This window comes from Xyrauchen texanus, chromosome 40 (genome assembly GCF_025860055.1).
Source record: "Xyrauchen texanus isolate HMW12.3.18 chromosome 40, RBS_HiC_50CHRs, whole genome shotgun sequence".
NCBI lineage: Eukaryota > Metazoa > Chordata > Actinopteri > Cypriniformes > Catostomidae > Xyrauchen > Xyrauchen texanus.
The window spans coordinates 27,719,946-27,744,455 of record NC_068315.1 but is presented as its reverse complement, the minus strand read 5'-3'; the positions used below and the strand labels follow the sequence as shown (position 1 = coordinate 27,744,455).

The 24,510-nt window shown below is 38.2% G+C and overlaps 1 protein-coding gene across 1 annotated transcript; it reads right to left on the bottom strand.

Annotated features, from left to right (window-relative positions):
* Nucleotides 1–525: 525 nt before the first annotated feature.
* Nucleotides 526–23,898, bottom strand: LOC127633787 (kinesin-like protein KIF22). Its single transcript, XM_052113100.1, has 13 exons — nt 23,750–23,898; nt 23,290–23,485; nt 21,396–21,523; nt 18,127–18,281; nt 16,446–16,655; nt 12,756–13,149; nt 10,972–11,092; nt 10,403–10,523; nt 8,602–8,785; nt 7,567–7,652; nt 6,548–6,769; nt 6,167–6,226; nt 526–1,656 (listed from the first exon to the last, which is right to left on the bottom strand). Exons 2-13 carry the CDS (start codon nt 23,481–23,483, stop codon nt 1,627–1,629), a joined length of 1,905 nt encoding a protein of 634 aa, XP_051969060.1. The 5' UTR covers nt 23,484–23,485; nt 23,750–23,898; the 3' UTR covers nt 526–1,626.
* Between the last annotated feature and the right edge of the window lie 612 nt (nt 23,899–24,510).

Below are 24,510 nucleotides of genomic sequence, written 5' to 3'. Positions count from 1 at the left end.
GCAGTCATCTGGGATAGGTTGTCTAAATAATTGGTTAGTTCCTCTTCTTTTTAAAGAAGGTTAGAAACCGTACCACATACAGCCTTACAATAAAAAATGAAAGTCAATTTTCACAATGGTCTTAATTTATGTCATGCGGCTATGCGTTCAGGCCTGGCGCAGGGATGTCAAGTTGGCTACAGAATTGCCTCTCGATGAGTAATAAATAAGCAGTGTTGACTGCAGGCTCTCAGCTGCTGAAGGCAGCAATGTGCCGACATATGCACTCATCAAGAACGGTTTCCATTTGTTTGCTGTTCAAAATGCAAACACTGGGTGGCTTTTTCCCCAAGGACAGATTTCACGTGGCCCTTTGCAAATTGTAAAGTGCAGTAAAAACGATAACCATAAGCGTGTCATGTTTCTGCCCAGTACATTCGATTCAGCCCTTGGTATCAAGACATCTATCTGGCTTGTAACTACAGCAATGAACAATGATAACAAATAGGTCAAAATGTGTAATGATTTTAATTTTATTTAGTAAAAAGATTTGAAACAATATCATGGGAGTTTAAAAGAGTTCAGTATACTTTAAGACTTAAGATCATCATGAAATTATTAGAACAAAAGGAATATTGTAGTTCACCAAAAATAAAAATGGATGTAATTTACCCGTATGCCGTTCCTGACTACCTTGTTTATTTGGAACACAAAGAGATGTTTCAATGAATATCTTGGGCCATCTACAACACAGCAGTGGATAGTGGCTCATTTTAAAAGCTTAAAAAAGGGCCCAATTATAAAGCTAGCATATGCGTCATATTCCAAATCTTCTGAAGGAAATTATTGGTTTTGGTGAGAAACAAAAGGGAATTAAAGTAATTTTACAGTGAAAATCTTGATGTCTGTTGTGCGTTCATGAACAGAGCTTACTCACAGTAACATGTATGCTCACTTGAGAACATTTTTAGCACCAAACACCAGAAGTTCTCAACTCAAGTGGGTGAGAAAACTGACAATTTAATTTCACGTTATCTATTCCTTGAACAATTTGAGCGCACGTTTCAGTGAGAAATTTGCAAATCTCAAATCACTAATGCAATAGACTTTGAAAAGAGGCTTTTATACAAAATTATACATTTTTGGAGTACATTTTTATTTCTTTTTTTACAAAAAGTCTAAGTAGACTGTGCAAAATGAGATGTTGATTTAAACAAATTACACTAATGTAATAAGGTGTGTGAATGTGGATGCTTCACCCAGAAGACAAACTGGGAGTTTAAAAACACAAATGAAAAATTAGTTAAATAAAACACATTTAATATGCATGCATTGCACTCATGTCAGGTGAAACATAACTGATCGCCATATTTATGTGATGCATTTATTTGGTGCCACATAAAAAATTACAATTAAAAAAAAAAAAAAAAAAGTGGTGTGTGTAGGGGGGGGGGGAATTCATACAAAAAGGGAAATATTTCAAGTATGCAGGAAGGAAAGAAAACAAGAGCAAAGTACACACAGGTGCTTAGGGGGTAAAAATGTACAACACCTTTATACATTAAAATGAGTAAAACAAGAACTAAAAAAAATAAAAACACAAAAGTATACAAGGTCTTCTCTTCTGAAACTGTCCCTCCACACACCTCACTTTCCCATACTGCTGAGAATATTGGCCTGAGGAAAAAAGAGAGTTTGTGCTTTGAATTAAAAAAAATAATAATTTAGGAGTTTCAGACTTTCCTTTAGTCAACACGTTATTAAAGATCCATGCTAGAGTGTGCTGTGTAAGAGCTAATGAAGTAAAGGGTGAAAGAACTCACTTTCTCACCCTTACAGAGGCATTCTATAGACATCGGGTTCAAAACTCGGTAAGCTTTACTGTATTCTAGGAGTGTAACGGTTCAAATTTCTAACAGTTCCATTTTTATAACAGTTTTAGGCTCATTGTTTCAGTGAGTTCCAGTACTTGCAACGTTCAGAAAAAAAGAAGCAAAACTGAAAGTAAGAATACTCTATTCGGTCACAAACACAACAGGTTTGCCTTGCCCTCACGAAAAACCATGGTTACAGCGGTCATGATTACTACAGTATTAGTAAAACCATGGTTACAGCGGTCATGATTACTACAGTATTAGTAAAACCATGGTTACAGCGGTCATGATTACTACAGTATTAGTAAAACCATGGTTCTCATTAGGATCCTTAATGTCGATAAAGCAATTAGAGAAAATGTTTTATGCTAGATGCATTAACAAAGTGCACTTCAAACTCAACATATTCAACATTCAGAAGTTGTACATCACTACTGATGGAATAACCTTGTTATTAAAATGGATATGAGTTTGGGATGTTCATGTCGCTCAAGCGTTTCAATCATATGCTGAAACCCGCAAATCTTCATCAATGAAGTAGGGCAAAACGTCTTTTGCAATGACATCATCAAGTGGTTTAGTTTTTATTTTATGTCTGTCTAAATTAGCACCTAAATTAGTGCCCGTTTCAAAATGTAAAAGGAGTGTGTGCAGTTTCAGGCTTGACTGCACTTCTATGCATGCCATTATGATGCTGGCATAAATGGTTAATCGTATATCTATTTATTACCATCAGGGACTGAAAACGTTCCAAGGAGCGAAAACTGAAAAAAATAAATAATAATAATAATAATTTCGAAAAACATTACCGAAAACATGAACAAAGAATCTTCAATTGTTCCAGAGTTAAAACTTTTAAACTTTGGTAACCAGTTAATAAACCGTTAATCTTGTTCCGATACCATTTTCTCATGAAACCGAAGCTTTGACATGCAGAAAATTTTTTATACAAATATAATTACTACATTTTTTCCCCTCACACATTTAATGTTGCAGCCTTATGCGAGGGGGTCTGACATGAGTGTGTGTGTTGTGTGAGTTAAAGCAGTGTTGCAGGGAAAGAACAATGCCATTGTTCTCCCATTGAAGATATTTCGGCGGCCGCCCAAGTGATCTATTTAGGACTGCCGAGGCAGATTTAATGATAATCTCGCAAACCGCTATAGCAGACATGGGCAACATACGGCCCGAGGTCCAGATCAGGCCCTCCACATGGTTTAATGTGGCCCGCGGCTCATTTATCGTAAAAGCGTTTTTATTTTTCATTGAATATTTCAGTTAACTTGCATTGGGACGCAACGCGTCTCCACAAGTGGTTAACATGCTCAAGGTTGCTAGATAAAAGACGAAAAAAACCCAGTTTGAGATTTATACTTGCGCAAATTGGAAATATTCAACCTAATGTTATACTTATTTTGTGCAATCTGGCAACCATGCACGTCTCGCTTTCCCCTTTGAACAAATTTAGCGATCTGAAAAGGTGTTATACGGCTACTCTGTGACCATTCTTGAGGCTGCTTGTGATGTTTGGTGCTACTAATTTTGCAGGTAAACGTTCGCAGTGATTACATTTAATATAAAAGTAGATCTCGGGATCATTGACATGCGAGCAAAAGCAAGCCAGAGACTAATATGTATTTTTTATTTGTGCAGTTGAGAAATGTTGAAATCCCTTTGCACCTGTATTTTAATCTAACTCTTGCAGTATTCATTTATCAAAGTCATGCAGTCGGTGTTATTCAGTTGTGTGCTGAAAGTCAAACGTTGACATCAACAACAAAAATAATGTCACATGATGCATGTCCTTGTACTGGAAAACCATGAACAAAACTATACAACATAAAAGGAAATGCGACCCAGGATACATTAAATGTTTATCTATGGTAATGTTTAATCTATGGCAGGTCGCCAATTGATGTCCAATGTAAAATCAGTCCTGAAGCAAAATCAGTTCAGAAGCACTGAGTTAAAGTCTACAGCATGGGTGTCAAACTCAGTTCCTGGAGGACCACAGTCCAGCAGCGTTTAGCTTCAACCCTAATTAAACACACCTGAAGCAGCTAATCAAGGTCTTCAGGAGTGCTTGAAGATCACAAGGAGGCATTTTGGAGCAGGGCTGGAACTAAACTCTGCAGGGCTGTGGCCCTCCAGGAACTGAGTTTGAAACCCCTGGTCTACAGAGTATATGTTAACTGTTAATTATCATAGGACATTCATTCAAAAGCTCACACAGCTGATGTTATTTTTCATTTAGTAGTTCATTTAACATGTAAACTAACATGCTATAGCTATATAACATGTTATGGTTACATTTTTATCATGTTTATAATTCAATTTATTATTATAATTCTGTTAGCTCTCTTATTTTTTTCCATTTATTTTATTTTCAAAAGGGAAACTTTTTTTTTTTTTTTTATAATTCAATAAAATAAATGGTTTCAATTATAATAAAGTGTTTGCTAAAAAATAAATTAATAAATAACCCTTCTGTTTTCACTGATATAGAAATTGTGTAATACCGTGATATTTTCTGAGACGGTTATCATACCATGAAAATCTGTATTTACATCTAAAAGTTAGATGTGAAGCATTAATACAGATTTGATGTTGCCGGGTTTTGACTGAGAAACAGATCTGTAATTAAAGCAATTAAATTCGTCCTGCATAAGATAACGTTTAGTACAAAGTAGGAATGCACAGATCCCACTTTTTCTCTTCCGATATCTGAAATCTCAGTGTTGGCCGATCCCAGTGTTGTTTTGTCAAAATCAGGGTTAGTATAGGTGTAGAATACCTATACCTCATTGTGTGTAACTAATTGAGGGTACTCTTTTATATATAACATACAAACCTCCAACTACACATTACAATATAAATGGCCCGTTAAGGAAAACTTTAATCTACTGGATAATGCAGTAGCAAAATTATCAGAGGCTTCAAGAGTCCGAATTTAATTAAATCCCAGATGCAGTTTATTGTGTGACCGAAATAACAATACACCAAAAAAAAGCATTTGTTGCAAAACGCAGGACTTTTAAAAAAACAAGCCCAAAACATCCCGGCAACTCTTATTTTGAAATGTTCAAGGTCCGTGCATCACTGCTTCCAGCTGCTCATTTAAACAAATAAGGGAAATAAAATATGCGCTCTTGCGATATCTATAACGCATTACAATATAAACAATTCTAACACATTATCATTATTCATCAAATGTGACATAAGCAATCCCATAAATGTCCAGTACTCACTGGTTGCACACCGCTTTGCAACCACTGGAAACAGTCTCAAGAGCTCTGCACGTGCTTGGAACTGTGCCACATCTTTTAAGGACACAGGACACACATTTATTGAATTAAATCATATCCTTCTGAAGTTAAATAATCTTAGTAGGACATGTCGTAATTTCTCTTTCCATACGCAAATTTAAGATCTCTTTAAATGAAAATGTATACTTGTATATTATTTAAAATTTGTAAGACTTGTATGACCTTAAATTTGGAACCCCAAGTTATATATTTCAGTCATGCACCTTTAAAACCCTTTGGCTTTTATTTCCACATTCTGAACTCTCCCGGAAGTGCACCTGTCTGACTGAATTCGCTTCTTCAAATTCTGGTAAAATGCTCCTCAGGTGCCGTTCAAAATGCATATTATAAGTGAACCACATCGCATGTCTTTAAGTGGCTTTGAATAAAATGCACAAGTCATATGGACTACTTTTATGGTTCTGGAGTTTGGACAATGACGAACATGAAGACCACACAGTATTGGATTTGGGTCGTGCTCATCGGACCGATACCCAATCCATCTAAAAATGTCAGTATTGGTGCGGATACTGATCCAGGTATGGGATTGGTGCATCCCTAATCCAAACACACCCAAGCAGTGTGTGTGCGCGTGCGAGCAAGCGAGAGAAAGAGAGACAGATCGTGGTTGTAATTGACTGCAAATGGAAAATGTTTCCAGACAGGAGACTTGAATGATGCATAGGGGCTTCTCTCAGCGGCTTGTTTTCTCTACTTGCCATTTTCAACTACACGTGTAGAACTGTGATGTCACCAACTGACCCACAGGCAGGGCGTATTCATTTTCACAGACTTACAGGTGCATTAGCAGAGGTTGTAACTGTCTATTCTTTTTCTTCGCCAAACCTTGTGCTCCAGATATGTTGTTAAACTTGTGATGAACAGCGGTGGATATGCTTTCAGAACTGTATGGTTCAGTTTTTACAGAGAACCGTTACACCCTTATTGTTTATGGTATCGTCAGGTTTACAAAAATGTTTTCCAAGTTTACAGATGAAAACCACATACCTTTATGAAGGAAGAGAAACGTTTAACTGTAATGCCTTCAATTTTCTTCAGTTCCTCCACCTATACATTGACAAGAATACGAATGTCAGGATTTCATTGAAGTATTCACATCTGTAAAGGTGCCTCTGTATGTCAAAGTGTCTGGGTCTAATCATTTCTCAAAATAGGATCTCAAAACTCCTGCGTTCTGTTCCATTCCATTCCTTGCTCCATCAGTTTTGTTTTTAATACAAGAACATACACATTTCAGCAGTAAGACCATCATGCTACAACTCTGATGCTACACTTCTCTTTAAACACATTTCCACTATCTGCGGTCATTCTCATCCTCCAAACTCTGGTCAGCACCTCTCCAGGTGGGCTGTTCTCTGAGCACTATACCTGTGTGAATTCCCCATGGATTTCTCTCCAGCCCATGATCAGCTTGGCCTTCTTGTCTCCTATAAGCTGCAGGCTCTTAAGTTCTTTCAGGGAGCCAGAGTTCAGTGTCTGCAGGATTTTCTTCCTGGACTGCTCCAGTAACGCAGAGTCCAGATGGGACTCCCAGTTCACATCTTCAGCTGAGGAGTGGTCCACGCCTCCATTCTCTTTTCCCTCACAAATCTGAAGCAAAACAAGGACAATCATCACAAGGTAGCTCTGTAAATCACAATAAACCTTGTTTCTCTTAACATCAGAAATCGGTGTGTCACTAGGCTGAATTCAGAGTTGAGTTTTGCACAACACAAACACATTTTTGAATCGAAACAATGGATTACTCTATTTTTCTTTGCAGGGCAATGACTCCCCGACATGCAAAATATGAGCTTTGGATATCAGGAGCCATCCCAGTTACCAAAACCAGTGCGACTGGTGGCACTAAAGCATAGAAAGACATTTTGACAACAGACATTAAACACTGAAGGAAGAAATTCCATTCCCTATAAAAATTCTGATCTTGCATAGTATTTCGCATTATCGTGTCGCCTCCATATTATTTAGTGTCCTCCACATGGATTTTGTAACATCAATAAACATCAAAAAATTAAAGGGATTATTCAAATTAAAGTGAAATTGGAAAAAAAAAAGAACTTAAATATTGTTGTTGCTCACCCACACCTATTATATCACTTCTGATGGTATGGATTTAACCTTTTATGTTTCCTTTGGTGATCAGACATTTGTAGCTCTAAAAATCACATTCACTTGCATTGTATGTACCTACAGATCTGAGATATTCTTCTAAAAATCTTAAATTTAGGTTCTGCTGAAGATTGAAAGTCATACACATCTGGGGTGGCATGAGGGTGAGTAAATGTGAGAATTGTTTTTTTGGGTGAACTATCCCTTTAACATCTCTAGTTTGAAATTAGTACTTAACGACATGACATTGTAACATGCAAGCATTACAATACACTGACCTCAGCTTTGACACGTTTCTTCTTTTCCAGGGTTTGTGAGGGTTTACACACCAAAACAGAGTGCAGCAAGGGCTGCACCTGAGAGACTGAGACACATGTGGGTGTGTGTATTTAGAGGAGACACAAAGGAGGAGATAAGACCATAATCATGTTAAAAACACATTTTAAAATCTATTTTTTTGATACATGTTCTGAAACGTACTCCAAAACAGACAAAACTGCAGAGACCCAGCATCAGTTCCAAAGGCAAAGTATAAGAGCACAATGGAACTCATCTGGAAGCACAATGTATCAAAGCAGCAGCATAGCAGCTGACAGTAGCAGGGGATGAGAGGACAGGGAGGAAATGCTTTAGGGGGAGGGGAGGAGGAGGTCCTGAAGAGCAAAGCAACCTCATCACCACAGAAACATGACAGCAGCCTCCTAATGGAACTGAGCAGACAAAGGCCAGCAAGAATGAATGCAAAAATACGTTGTTGTTTTTTTAAAATCACAAATGCTTAATTTTCAAATTAATATAAAATCCACTCAAAATTAGAAATAATTTTCTTAAGTTTAGAATTTCTTTTTTTTTTTTTTTTAGAGGTAGTAGTACTTTATTTGGCATGCTATACTCAATCTTTTAGACAATCTGCATGGTAAAGCCTTGGAGAAGTTCCATTTATTAAATTTAAGTGTACAGCTGCCACAGTTATAGACACAGAATCTGCCATAAGAGTTCCATATTTCAAGTTAAAAATAGCTCAACTTTAAAAAAACGCATCAAGACCCCTGCATTGTTGCATTGCATTCAGCTGTTTTTGAACACCCCCTAAGAAACATGTCTGATTGCAAGCCTAATTATTCAGGGTTTCCTTAGGACTGATTATTCAACCTCAGGCAACTCACAAACTAGCCGATTTAAAAAAACATTAATTTTTGCACATCACTACACAAAATGAACTTCCTGTGCCATATCCAGCAATCAATATCTTTGCACGGAAATCACAAATGCATTTAGTAAATATAAAAAGGATAAAGTTCTCATCGTCTTACGCTGTAGTGGTGTAACAACTGCCTGCTGTTTGCGTGGTTTAGTCGCTGTAGATTGTTTTCTGTGCAGAGGGGGAAGATCTGTCTTAAATAGAAGACCATCTTTGGACTCTTTCTCTGTCACTCCATCCTGCTTTTTAAACGGGTTTGCCTTGTCCTCCAACTCCTTCTGTTTCTCTTTCAACATCTACGCAGCAAAAAGCACAAAACACAATAGAAAACATCCAATGACACTGAATTAGAACGGGTGCATTCACACAAGAGCTAGACTGATTAATTGATGCAGATACGTTTTTGGCAAAAATCTATGCCGATATGTCTTAATTCCTCTCTAAATTGAATTGAATGCATGCAATAAAAAAATGCAAATATTTATGGAAACGTGTCCCATCTGCACATGCATCATATCTTCAACTTCATATCTTGTGAATAATAAACATGGTGAATATATAAGCTATAGAAAGCTCAATTCGGTAAACCCTTATATATAGAGCATTGTAACAGAGCCAATTTTAAAATAAGAGTCTCCGTAGTTTCACACTTCCCTCGTTATACACCAAATATTCAATTTTCTGGTTATTATTTGGATTTTGGTTGCAAAACTAATTGCTTTTGGGATATTTTGCCTCAATGTCTGTGCCCGTTATAGTAAGGAGAGACTAAGAAATGTGTAATTATAATAAAAATAAAATATTGAGGGTTGATTAATTGTTATCAGCCTTTTCCAGCACCATGGTCTTCTGTTTTGGCAAATTCGCCAACAGTTGACCTCTTGTTCAAAATAGAACTTTTGGTGCAGACTGGTCCAAACTCAGCACATGTGAACCATACCTGTGTCCACTTGAAATCTGGGTCACTCACACACACACATAATTAATCACAATGCCCCCGGACCATAATAAGGAAGATTCCTGAGAAATGCAAGCTTTTAGTACCACCTGTTTACTCCAGAGGGCAGTAAGTGAAATTTCAGCTGTATGAGCAACACGCAGTTTATACAGTGAAGAAAACACTTCAGTAGGCAGAACACAAACATGCATTAGGTTCAAAACATTTGGAGCACAAATCCGAACTAAGGGATCTCAAGATGTGTTTAAAGATTGAGTATTAAACTATATTTAACTTGACACAGTGACCTAAACATTTTATGTTTATGACAACGCACATGAGACACTACACAAGCATGTCTGACGCTGGTGTAAATTGACGGGTCCTTAAACAAGCCCTCATAATAAATCTCGAACTGATAGACAAATTCACTTGTGAAATGGATTGCTGTGAACTGTGTGCCAATGATTGACTTATGATCAATAATATGGTAGTAAACAATACATTTTGTATTGTCTTATCAATGATTTACTGTTCTGCATTTTAATATATATATTTAAAAGATAACTATGTATAAATATTTCATCATTATATATTGAATTATTGTTATATGAGGGGCTTTCTCAGCAAATATTTGTATACGCAATTAAATGATTGGGACAGCATGTAATTAATTTGATTAAAAATGTTAATCGAGTGACAGCCCAAATAAATAAATGACACACACGTGTGTGTGTGTGATTTTAGTGTAATCACTAAAGTAAAATACATTTAGAAAGGCTCATTTAAAAACATTTTAGATTTTCAGCCCATTGTGTTCAGAATTTTAAGTTTAGGCCATGAACCTTCATTTTGGTGCATCAAATAAAACTACTACAAAATGTGAGGAGAAATATGGAGGCAGGGGGTGGAATAGAACTTGTGTTCAGACCAAGCAAGTGTGAAAACCAAGAGTAACCATATTGCACGTGGATACCTGAATCTCTTTGCGGGACTGGGCCACTGTTTTGAGCAGGTCGAGTCGTTCTCTCTCTGCAGAGCCCATCATCATCTTCTCGAGTGCAAGCAGTCTTTCCAGAACTGATGAATCTGGTGAACTGAGACATTTTAACTTTAGCACACAGACAAATGTGTCATGATCAGATTAAAGCACATGATTTTGATTTCAGAGCATTCATGTAATCATTAGAATCCCAACTTGTCACCACTTATGAGTATGACAGTGTTAAGACTGAGATGGCTTACAAGCATCTCATTTAAACTTTAGTATCAAAAAGTGTTGGTAAGTTTGATTCATTATAATGAATATGTTGTTTAATACACAAACATGAATACAAATGTATATAATGTAAACTGTATGTAAACATGTTCTCCCTATTAATGTGCCACAAGGCACTTTTAGCCTGTGGTATTTCGCTATAGGGAGGAATTTCCTTTGAGCACCAGCTACCAAATCATGGTCTACCACACAAGATCAAGACCTGCTAAAGTGCTTGTAACTGCACAAACAAACCAGCTTACCTGCTGTAAGATGAGCTCTCTTACCTGTGTGGTTGTGTGGGTGGTGATGGTGGCTGCTCCGCTTTTTTCCCCTGCTTTGACCTCTTGATTTGGGGATCACCAGAACCTCCAGCCTCCTGCTCCTCTCTGGCTCTCTTGCCAGGAACTAAGAGAGGAAGAACTCCCATTATAAACTAGATAAAGAAAGTTCATCAAGTGTGGAATGCATGGAATTTTTGATCGTCAACTTTGGGAAATTGGTTTGATTTGTTAGAACAGTTATAGGATTACTCTGTAAAAGTCTTCAGTGGATTATATTTTTCACAAGAACATTTGTCAAAACAGTTATTTTATATATTCTGCTTTTAGTGCATCAGTAGGAAAGATCTGTTTTAAATTTCAACATTTCCTTTGCAAATAGAATTAAATAGAACAACAAGCTCTACAACAGATGGCAAGGCCCCCACAGAGCTTAGATTTCAACATTGAGTCAGTCTGGGATTACATAGAGACAGAAGCAATTGAGACAGCCTAAATAGATAGAAGAACTGTGGCAAGTTCTCCTAGAAGCTTGGAACATCCTATCTGCAACAACAACTGAGTGTGCACCTGTACCTAGGAGACTTAGTGCTGTTTTGAATTAGGGCTGGGACAACGCGTCGACGTCATCGATGACGTCGACGCAAAATATGCGCGTCAATTCGTCGGACCCAAAACAAAGATGGCGGCGCCGGAGAGTAGTAGCAACAGGAGTTCCTATAAAGTATGGGAATTATTTTAAATTAAAGGAAACAATTCCGTGATATGTCGTCTTTGCAAAATGGAGATGGCCTTCCATTCTAGCACCACGGCAATGCACCAGCACCTGAAGAGGCGCCGCGCACCCGCACGCACACACCGTATTCTTAAGGTGAAAGGAAAGTGTCAGAGTGTAAGTTGTTATTTGCATGTGAATGAAGATGCTTTTTTCAGTATGTTCAACATAAATGTTGAATTCTGAATGTTTATTTTCATTATTTTTTGTTGGAAAAGCACTTTCTGTATTAGCTTAAAGCCCCAAAGTTTACAATAGTTACTCTATTCTTTCAGTAGCTCTAAGAAAGTGTGGCTGGGTGACCTTTTTATTTTTTTATTGAATTCTAGACATCAAGTTGTTATTTTATTCTGAAAGAAGAATTACAAGATGCACTTTTTTTCAGTAAGCTAGGCCTATGTGTTTTCAAGGCTTCAAGGTTTTATTGAATGCTACCTCTGACTAAGAATGCATTACTTTGCACTTGTATAGTCTTTTATTTTGGAATTTTAAGAGCAATAAACATATATTGCAATGTTAAGGAATTAATTATTTTTTTCATTCAGATATGTAAATCAACATGTATAAATTGCTATTAGTCAATTAATGGGGAGATAATCGAAATCGAATCGGACTGGAAAAATGAATCGTTAGATTAATCGATGCATCGAAAAAATAATCGCTAGATTAATCGTTTAAAAAATAATTGTTTATCCCAGCCCTATTTTGAATGCAAAGGTTGTAACACCAAATATTGACTTAGCTTTTTATTATGTTTACTGGACTTTGTATGACATTAATTGAAATATTAAAACTGCGCCATTATTTTTTGAAGACATCCTCACTATGAAAGACTTTTGCACAATAATGTAGCAACCACAGTCAGAACAGGGATAAGGCCTGTACCAAGCTTGGTGGATGCTGCTTGAAATCTAAACCTAGTTTGCAGAATAACAGCATGTTGGCTTTGTCAAGCCAAACAAATCTAATCAACCCCCCATTCCTGTAGCATGGTTATTCAGGCTGTATTCCTCACCGATAACAGGGACCACCACAGTTTCCCTGACAAAGGGCCGATTCACGATCTGCTTTGACTTGGCAGCAAAGTTGAGGGCGGAGAAGGTGTCAAAGTAGTAGCTGTACTCCGGCGCAATGTTCGTGATCATGACTGAATGCGCTGAACCTCCCAGAGAGTCCTGCAGCAGACGGGTGAGTTTACTGTCTCTGTAGGGCACACGGCCCCCAGCCCCTGCGTTCAAAGCATCCACCACTTTACTGAGGGTGAAGAGGGACAGATTGATGGCTCCACTCTCTTTCAGACGAATGCCCTGGTTTCCTGTGCGCCGATTGTCCTCTGAACCTGCAAGGTCAACCAGATACAGCTTTCCTGTTTGTTGTCTGTGCGGTGGTCCACGCTGAGATTTCACTACCTGAGGGCAAAAGGGTCAATTTTAAAGGTTTAAATCAAGGGTTGGCAAGGTTTTTGGTCCAGGGGCCACATCAAGATTTTAGTACATGGGGGTCACATTGTATTCCGTTTGAGATACAGTGTTCTGGTATTGATTTAGTTCTTGTATCTTTAAAGCCCAGAAATAGTTCTCATTCTAATGCGCAATGTTCTAAAGTGTTTTTGTGACTGATGGGACCATTCTGCAATTGCCTGAAGTATTGCTTGACAAAAGTCATTAGAAAAAAAACTTTTAAATGAATAAATCATTTTTTTACCCTCTTTACTTCCCTGGTAATTTATTATTCAAATGAACACTACATCAGGTTCGGTATTATTAATACAAGAATGACAGGAAAGTAATAGATTATTTTAATATTCAAACACGTGGACACGTATACCTATTTTGTTCTCAAAACATTATCCATTTAAGTGGGTCATGATGCGGTTCTCGTCAGTTGCATGTCAGTCAAATGGACTGGCTTTCGATTCAGCACACAACTGAATAAAACAGGCTGCATGACTATGATAAATGATTACTGCAAAAGGAATTTTTGCATAAAAGTGTGAGGGACATTTCTAGATTACACAAATAAAATACATATTCTGCTTGCTTTTGCTCGCACACCAATAATGCAGAGATATATATTTGGATTTTCAGGAAGTCCAGGGCTACAGACTGCGAATAAATTAGGGCTGAAACTATTAGTCTACATCATCGACAACATCCAAAATAAAAAGTTGAAAATGTCGAATAGTTGTTTGATCTCATTTAATGTAACATCGGATCACATTAAACTCCAATGACGTGCGAGAGCAGCATTGCAGTTCGGGCCTGACTGAGGAGATGAAGAATTACACAGCTCACAATTCAGATGCACTCTAAACTTTCCAAAACAGCTTCTGGTGATGTAGATTGCAAAGTATGAGGGAATTACAATGCAAAAACACAATAAGTAAATACAGAAGCACTCTCGTTGTGTAATAAGTGGTACCTGTACTGCCTTTAAAGGTGGTGCATCTTAAATGCTGTTATAGATTTATTAATGTTCAGATACTATGAAGCAGATCATGTAAATAACTACAAACTCCGAAACTGGCATGGCACGAATGTTCCGATCAGAGGGGGAGAGATTGAAACTGCATCCGGCTGATGCACATTGTCGCAGGGATGCTTGTCTCTTGAGGGCGTATGCTTAATGCAGCTAGATTATAACGTGATGGCTAGCGACTTATTGAATCATTATGTCATGGTGCATTTCTTATGAAGAAAACTAGCAATATGCAGCTTTATTAATACGAGAGAGTTTGCTTTTTTTGGGAGTTAAAGATGGATATGAGAGAGAGGCTAGTCATTGCCCCGTTATCCATTTTTACAGTGAAATTCTTCACCGAATAAAACGTACCCTCCCTCTCCCTTTAATTCAGTGAATGTCATTTAGAGATATATTTTAAAGATGATTGTCCTCTTTATTGATAGCAAGCACATTTAATACAACCTTTTATAATAAGAATACTTAACAGTATAATCGGTTAAGAGCTAATGATTAACCATTGCAATAATCGTTTTATTAAACGATTCTCAAAATCTTTAGTTGCAAAGGTCATGATGCATCAGTTTATTACTCCCTGCTAATTCAGAGTCTGGGGGATGGATTCTAAAAAACATCAAGTCTGTATCTAGAGATGCAAGGGTGCACCTTATTCTATTGGATCCCCTCTAGATTGTATAGACTTGGTCTTAAATATACACCCATCTGCTGGCAATGCCAATCAGAGGATCGAGACATCCCATGCTTTTTGGTGATGTGGTAAGATCCAAGAATTTTGGTTGAAGGTACAAAGTTTGATGCGTGACGTATTGGGCACTCAAATTTCATTTTGTCCCAGACTACGTATTTTAGGCAATGGGGCAGTCATCAATATAGGGGATAAACACAAAGAAAAATTGGGTTCTGACCAGTGTTATGATGTACAAATTGTTTTAAGCAGATGAAGTCGGCTGGAGCGCCCTCATTAAGAAGGGAGTGGTGCTACTGCTCTCAAATATTAGTCTGGAGTCCTGAAGTTTATCACCGAGAAGGTTTACTCACAGACAGCACACGCAGCCTCAAGAATGGACACAGAGTGGCTGCATCACACTTTCCTTGCGCAACAATCACAACTTTTATAGACCACAAAGCTTTTTCTAAAATGAGAGCAAGAGAGAGCACACTTGTCCAGATTGGACAAATTAAGTGACAATGGGCGGAATATTCCCAATTTGTGCAAGTATAAAGCTCTGATTGGGGGTTTGCATCTCTTGTTATCTGGCAACCATAAGCATGTTCAAATCTTGTGGAAGCACGTTATGTTCCAATGCAAGATAACTGAAATATACAATGAAAAAACATTCTGGATAAATGAGCCGTGGGCTGGATTAATCCATGTGGAGGGCTGGATCTGGCCCACGGGATGTTGTTTTCCTTTAAATGTATTCATTTAAACCAGGCATGGGCATAGTTTACCTAAAAAGTATGAACAAGATTCTCTTATGAATTTTCATGAATGCAATAGAGCGATAGGGGAGATACTTAAAGATAACTTAAATTAGCAATTGTGAATAACTTAAATTCCTATGTTTCTTACGAAAAGCAATTATTTCACAATATGTGGAATATGACATACAAGTTGTATGGACTACTTCTGCATGCTTTCTGAAGCATGAAAGCTACAGTTCCCATTCAACTGCACTGGAAAAGAATGAGCAATACAATCTTTAAATGTCTAATTTTTTGTCTAATATGAGTTTGGAACAAACATGAATGTCATGAATCTTTCGGTTCCTTGAACTGGCTTTATATATCTATTTTGGGTACACTGAGTGTTCTCTCCCACATATAACCAGCAGACAAATTAATGTCAGTGGTTTTGTTTTAGAGAGAGAGAGATTTCATTTTAGCACCAGCTACCAAATCATGGTCTACCAAACAGAGACCACGACCTGTTAAAGTGCTTATGGAGAACCTAAAGGGATAGTTCACCAAAATAATGGAAATTGTAATTTACTCACCCTCATGTAGTTCTAAACCCATACGCCTTTTTCTGTGAAACCCAGAGATGTTAGGCAATATGTTAATCTCAATCATCTTTCAAAACAATGAAAAAACATGGTGTCTGAGGCCAAGATCACCTTTTGGGTTTCATGGAACAAATACAGTAATGGGTTTGGAACAACATGAGGATTAGTAAATGACTACTCTGAGAATTATTTTTGGGTAAACAACTGCAGATTCAAACCTTTATGAGGAGGATAGCGTGACTGCGGCTGGAGCGCTGGTTGAGTTTAGTAGAGGCCGTGGTGCGGTTCAGACTCGCAGGGATGAAATGGGTGTCAAAGTCGGTGAAGGATGAGAGGGGTGTGTGTGTTAGCCCTGGAATCAGGATGTTTCTGTCCTTGTCTTCCCGAATCGGCAAGTCCTGGGAACCTGGGGACAGCAGGTCCAGCACCTACAAATGCAAAGTGCATCAATGTTCTGGAGTTATGGTCCATTGAGAAATGGGGTTTTCAAGTCAATGTAATGACAGCAATTAAGACTGGCCGATAACAGTCCATCATTAGTCTAATCAAACTACCCATATTTGTCCATTTCAAAATGTAGCTTTGTCTGATAACTGTGAATGCTAGATCAATGCAAAACCTTCAGACGGCCTTGTCAATGAATATTCTATTTTCATCACTAAATGTTATGCAAACAAAATGTGGAAAATTATAATCTTACCTAAAATTTTGTCAAACGCAAACACAAACACTCACATGCATTATTTATTATACTTTGCCATATCGGCATCAGAGGCCATTTTCATGGTAAGATCCAAGTAGTTTAAGAAAACAAAATTACATTCAAATAAAAACTATATAAGATCTTTCAATTTGACAGAAATGGAAAAATAAAATTCCTGGTGAAACCTTTTTTAAAAACATAAAATTAACTTAAAACCATTGTATACAGCGCATGCATGCATTTTGCATTCACAAAATTCTCCAATATAGTAGTCTAACACCATTCCACAGCATTATAGGAATGTTCTAGGTTCAATAAGTTATGTTTATTTGACTGCATTTGTGGCATGATGTTGATTACCACAAAAAAAATTACTCATCCATCGTATTAAAAACAAAAATCATGGTTACAGTAAGGCAATCACAATGGGAGTGAAAGGAGCCAGTCCAATAACACAGTCTCCAAAAATAGTCAGAAGACGTAAACGGTCTGGTAAAATGGTCTGCACTTATATAGCGCTTTTTTAACCTTAAAAAAACACAGTGCAAAGTGCTTTGGGTTACCAAAGCACTTTGCACTGTGTCCCAATAACCCATCCACACACCAATGGCGACAGAGATGCCATGCAAGGCGCTAGCCTGCCATTGGGAGCAACTTGGGGTTCAGTCTCTTGCCCAAGGACACTTCGGCATGTGGAGTCGTGTGGGCTGGAACCGAACCACCAACCCTGTGATAGGTAGCCGATCCGCTCTACCACATGAGCCACACCCACCCCTCACGTAAACATTGTTATTATTTTAGTGTGATAAAATCAGGGATTTACCAGCATTTACCAGTTTCATCATCATTAAAACAAAGTTAATATTGAAAACAACTTCAGACAGATAGTGTTAGCAAGCAATTTCATCACACTAAAATCACATTAAGACACAAGTGAACATATTGTGGCTATACTTTTAAAACACTGTATTTTTATGGACTGGCCCTATTCACTTCCACAGCAAGTACCTTTGCTGTCTGTAACCACAATTGTTTTATCATTATTATTTTTATTATTTAAAAAGGAACGAGACAAATTATTTTTGTTTTTTGTAATCAATATTTAGCTACAAATGGTGACGATTACAGATAACTTTTATTGAACCCAGAATATTAATTTAATTCCAAAAGAGAATCCAAACATGCATCATGAATACCTTTTCATTGTAAATTTCCAGGTAGGACATCGCAACAAAGTATTCCCATCCATCCTGCTCCTTTTTCTGTGCTTCAACCAGATTGAAAACCTCTCTGACTGCTCTGGGAATAATCCCTGGCTGCTCTTGACTGCCGAGCATAGTGTGGGTCTTTCCTGTAGGGAGACAACAAATACAAAGAAAGATTCTAGCTTTTGAAACGGATAACGGACACACGTTCATTGTACTGTATATACAGAGCATCCGAAAAGTATTCACAGCACTTCACTTTTTCCACATTTTGTTATGTTACAGCCTTTTTCCAAAATTGATTAAATTCTTTATTTTACTCAAAATTCTACAAACAATAACCCAAAATGTCAACGTGAAAGAAGTTTGTTTGAAATCTTTGCAAATTTATAAAATATATATAATTTTTAAATAAATAAAACAAATAATAAAAAAAAAAAAAAAAATCACATTGTAAAGCAGTTCAATGGAAAGGAGGATGCGAGAATCGGCCTGGCGATATAAACAATATTTTAATGATCAACTTAAAAGACAAACACACACACACACACACTCGTTTACGGACATGTCCGTAAACGATCGCTCTCTCGTCACACCACCATCAGCAATCGGCATTTATTCCTCTGAGGCTTAATTAGGGACCAGGTGTGTATAATCACAACCCGGCCCCGCCCTCCATCCTGTCACACACATGTACATAAGTATTCACAGCCTTTGCCATGACACTCAAAATTGAGCTCAGGTGCATCCTGTTTCCACCAATCATCCTTGAGATGTTTCTACAAATTGGCCACCTGTTGTAAATTCAGTTGATTGGACATGATTTGGAAAGGCACACACCTGTCTATATAAGGTCCCACAGTTAACAGTGCATGTCAGAGCACAAACCAAGCCATGAAGTCCAAGGAATTGTCTGTAGACCTCCGAGACAGGATTGTATTAAGGCACAGATCTGGGGAAGGGTACAAAAACAATTCTGCAGCATTGAAGGTCCCAATGAGCATAGTGACCTCCATCATCCATAAAAGGAAGTTTGGAACCACCAGGACTCTTCCTAGAGCTGTCCGCCGGCCAAACTGAGTGATCAGGGGAGAAGGGCCTTAGTCAGGGAGGTGACCAAAAACCAGATGGTCACTCTGACAGAGCTCCAGCATTTCTCTGTGGAGAGAGCAGAACCACCATTTCTCCAGCACTCCACAAATCAGGCCTGTATGGTAGAGTGGCCAGACCTCAGTAAAAGGCACATGACAACCCGCCTGGAGTTTGCCAAAAGGCACCTGAAGGACTATGAGACCATGAGAAACAAAATTCTCTGGTTTGATGAAACAAATATGGAACTCTTTGTCCTGAATTGCAAGCGTCATGTCTGAAGAAAACCAGGCATTGCTCATCACCTGGCCAAAACCATCCCTACAGTGAAGCATGGTGGTGGCAGCATCATACTGTGGGGATGTTTTTCAGCGGCAGGAATTGAGAGACTAATCAGGATCGATGGAAAGATGAATGCAGCAATGTACAGAGACATCCTTGATGAAAACCTGCTTCAGAGCACTCTGGACCTCAGACTGGGACAAAGGTTCATCTGCCAACAGGACAACAACCCTAAGCACACAGCCAAGATAACACAGTAGTGGCTACGGGACAACTCTGTGAATGTCCTTGAGCGGCCCAGCCAGAGCCCAGACTTGAACATCTATGGAGAGATCTGAAAATGGCTGTGCACTGACACTCCCCATCCAACCTTATGGAGCTTGAGAGGTCCTGCAAAGATGAATGGGAGAAACTGCCCAAAAATAGGTGTGCCAAGCTTGTAACACTATACTCAAAAGACTTGAGGCTGTAATTGGTGCCAAATGTGCTTCAAAAAAGTATTGAGCAAAGGCTGTGAATACTTATGTACGTGTGATTTTTTTTTTTTGTTTTAATACATTTGTAAAGATTTCAAATAAACTTCTTTCATGTTGTCATTATGGGGTATTGCTTTGTGAGAAAATAATGAATTTAATCCATTTTGGAATAAGGGTGTAACATAACAACATGTGGAGAAAGTGAAGCGCTGTGAATACTTTCCGGATGCTCTGTAGATACGTAGATATAAATAGTTTTCTTTTTCCAAACTGACTTGTTATATCTACAGAAATAATATGTAGGAATGTTAAAGTCCTTTATTTGGCTGAGAGCTGGCACAGATGCAGGTAAACACACATGCATGCTCATGCTCAACTTTGTTACTCAAAAACGGCTAAAAAAAAACTAGTCTTGGCAGCTTTGGTGAAGTTTTCAAAGTAGGAACACCAGTGGTTAATGCCGTTTATAGTCAGAATACTTAAGACGAATAAGAAAGTAGTTCTAGACACAAGAATGTTTTAAGGACAAAAACCAGAAAAATGTCTTGTAATAAACACGTACATGTTGTACAAGAATAATTAGGCCCCAAGCACTGAAAGTGTGGAGACCCTATTGTTCTTCTAAGGATTTTTATTTCAAGGTTTTCAATAATTTTGGGGTACTTAACATGAGTGAAAAAGCACACAGAGTTGCTGGCCATTAGTTCTGGGCAAAAGTTCACGCATGGGCGTATAAGGGGGCTTTGTAGCGCCCCCATTAAAATGGTTGTGTAAGATGGCCTCTGTAGCACCCCCATTTTCACCTAGTCAGCAAAATTGGTACATATAAATTGATTCATGTTTTGGTCAGTTTGTGTCATGTTTAAAATGATGTCACGGCATTAGAGGTGACGGAACTTTGACGATCAGCCTATATAATCACACCCATGTTGGAGGTGGCACTTAACTGCAATGGAAATGCAAGGTAAGAAAAGTAAAGAGAGTAGAGTTGAGGTGAGTCGAAGTGTAACATGCAGAAGAAAAGTGCCATTATATTTATTGAAATTGCTTAAAAACAGTTTAGAATAAAGTCAAATGCATGTGTCCAGCATGCATCGTTTTTCCGAAAGCCACTGGGTGGAAATGGACCTGTTGTGCTTAGGCCCATCATCGCTGCTTGCAGCTATATTTAACTCCAGACTGCTTAGTTATTGAAAATTAATGCACACCCGAGGTGCAATACTTCAGGGTATATACATATTTTTATTCAAAATGTTTTACATCAAAAGGTACTCAACCTTTGAAAGGCGGGATAATGAGAAAAGCATGAATCAAGCTCTCTCCAACTGGCAAACTCGAAGTTACTTAAGATAGTAGACACACCTAGTTAAATGAAAATCAAAGACCAAAACATCTGAAGAGTGTGCGCGATACCTGCTCCAGTGGGTCCATAGGCAAAGACACTGGCATTCTGTCCACTGAGGATGTGTGGGAGGATGGGTTTAACTGATGTCAAAAACACTTCCTGCTGAGTGGTCTGTTCACCATGAAACACATCAAACCTGCAATGCAAAATACAAACAATTCTTATTATAGGTAAATACACTGATTAAACCAGTGTAACATACCAATAAGAAAACCCCAGAATAATTTATTTTGCAGAGTTCCATGATTAGGTTAATTATCAGTCAGGATGCAATACAGTAATATACAGATCTGGGAAAAAATTAAGAGACCACTAAAAAAATGATATGATTCTCTGGATTTACCATTTATAGGTGCGTGTTAGGGTAAAATGAACATTTTTGTTTTAGTCTATAAAAGTACTCAAATTTCTCTCAAATATTAACATTGTTAGAGCATGTATTTGCAGAAAATGACAACTGGTCAAAATAAAAGAATGTGCTTTCAGACCTTGAATAATGAAAACAAGTTTATATTCATTTTTAACCACCACAACACTAATGTTAACTTGGGAAGAGTTTAGAAATCAATATTTGATGGAATAACACTGATTTACAATCACAGCTTTCATGCGTCTTGGCATGCTCTCTCTGCCAGTCTTTCACATTGCTGTTGGGTGACTTTATGCCACTCCTGGCGCAAAATGTCAAACAGATCAGCTTTGTTTGATGCTTGTGGCCATCCATCTTCCTCGATCACATTCCAGAGGGGGTTCAGGTCTGGAGATTAGGCTGGCCATGACAGGATCTTGATCCGGTGGTCCTCAATCCACTACTTAATTGACCTGGCTGTTTGGCATGAGGTACAAAATGGCATGGCCAATGATAATGGCCAGGTGACAACCTACCCCCTTTTTTCTTCAAATTTTTCTGTAAATCAAACAATATACACCACTAAAAGTGACAGTTCACCCAAAAATGGCAATTCACCCTTCAATTACTCACACTCATGTCATCCCAGAAGTGTATGAATTTCTTCTGCAGAACACAAATATTTTAAGAATGTCTCCGCTCTGTAGGTCCAAACAATGTAAGTGAACGGTAGCTAAGCTTAAAGCTCCAAAAAGCAGATCAAGTCAGCATAAAAGTAATCCATACACCTCCAGTGGTTTAATCAATGTCTTCTGAAGTGATCCAATTGGCTTTGGGTGAGAATGTACCAAAATGTAACTCCTTTTCCCTGTACATCTTGTCAGCAGTCTCCTTGGCAACCACAATTTCAAGCTTGATTACACTTCCTATATCGCCATCGGCGCTCTGCGCATGTGTCAAACACTAGGATTGTAATTGAGCTTGAAATCATGACTGTGCCTATTGACTGCAATGGCAAGGTGTACAGTGAAATAAGAGTATATATTTTGGCCTGTTCTCACCCAAAACCAACTGGATCGCTTCAGAAGACATTGATTAAAACCACTGGAGTCATAATGACTTTGTCCTCTTTTGAGCTACAAAGTTCTGGCCACTGTTTTATTGCATTGTGAGGACCTACCGAGCGGAGATCTTCTTCTAAATATCTTTGCTTGTGTTCTGCAGAAGAAAGAAAGTCATTCACATCTGGCATGGCATGATGTTGGGTAAAGGATGACAGAATTTTCATTTTTGGGTAAAATATCCCTTTAAAGGAGTACAAAGAAGAATAAATGTTCATGTATCTCTCCCTAATAATCCAAACAGGCACAAGAAGAGCAAGTGGATTTTTTTTCAAAGTGAAGTTTAATATCACCAGCTACCAAATCATGACCTACTGCACGGAGGCCAGGACCTGTTAAGATGCTTTAGGACTAATGAAGAGTGAAAAAGCAAAAGAAGAACTATTCAAGGGAGAGAGAGAGAAAAAAAAAACACATGCAGCAAAGACTGACTGGTATTCAAGAGTCTCGGTGGCGTTCCTCCAGTTGATTATCTCCAGCTTTTGCGGCCCCAGGCCCCTGACACAGGGCCCTTCTCCTTTTTCATCCTGTTTGTCCATGTAGGGTCTCAACCGAACCGCCACACGAACTCGAGAAGTCCGTTTGGATCCAACAGCAGCATCATTCACAGAGACCCGCTGTGCCATCTCTCACATAACACACATATGCTCAAATAAGTGAACATGTACACAAAGAAATAAACATCCTCAATGTCCAATAGGACCCATTTGATTTCAAATGCAATATAAAATTGCAATACAACAAAAAGGTTATAGTACTAAAAAGCCTAGTTCTCCAATTGTTCGTTTATTAAACGTGTCCGCTCGCTGCTGCTAAATTAAAGGACTGACACACTTCCTTTTTCACAAAGCCAAAACACTGGTACTGTAGATGTAAACGACATCAAACTTACCTGTTGAGTTGCGAAACTGTTTATCCAGGTGCTAATTTATGTTGTCTGACCTCAGCCGCAGCAATATAACGTCTTAAGATATAAACAATTTTAACAAGTCATAGTATCTCTACGACGTTCTCAACAATGGCGCGTGCTGACCCAAGTACGGTTATTTTCAAATGATAACGTCTCCGCCCACTTTCACTGATTTTAACCAACCAGCGCGTCCGAATCAATCATGTGACCACCTTCTTCTTTCTGGATTTAATGGAGGAAAATAGGCGTATTGGTGCGCTGCACTGCCATCATCCGGTAGTATGATATAATTAATCCATAGAACTAATCTCGCACATTTAAAATAAAATAATATCACACATTTTACAATACAATATTGTCAACCATAGTTAAAATTTGTGATAGACCACATTTGTAGCATTGAAAACAAACATTTTAAAAAGTTACAATTGAAGGTGCCCTCAGTAATTTGTTGGTATATCACCCTGTAGTTCAAGACCGGTTGCCCACTGAAGCCAAACAGGGTTGAGCCTTGAGGTTGCCAGTACCTGGATGGGAGACCTCTTGTGAAAACAAACGTTGCTGCTGGAAGAAGTATTATGGAGGCAGGGGATGCTCACCCTGGGTTCTGTGTGGGTCCTAATGCCCAGTATAGTGATGGGGGTAATATAATATAAAAAGGCCCCATCCTTCGGATGAGACTTAAACCTGAGGTCCTGACTCTCTGTGGTCATTAAAAATCCCAGGGCCTCCAAATAATCCCC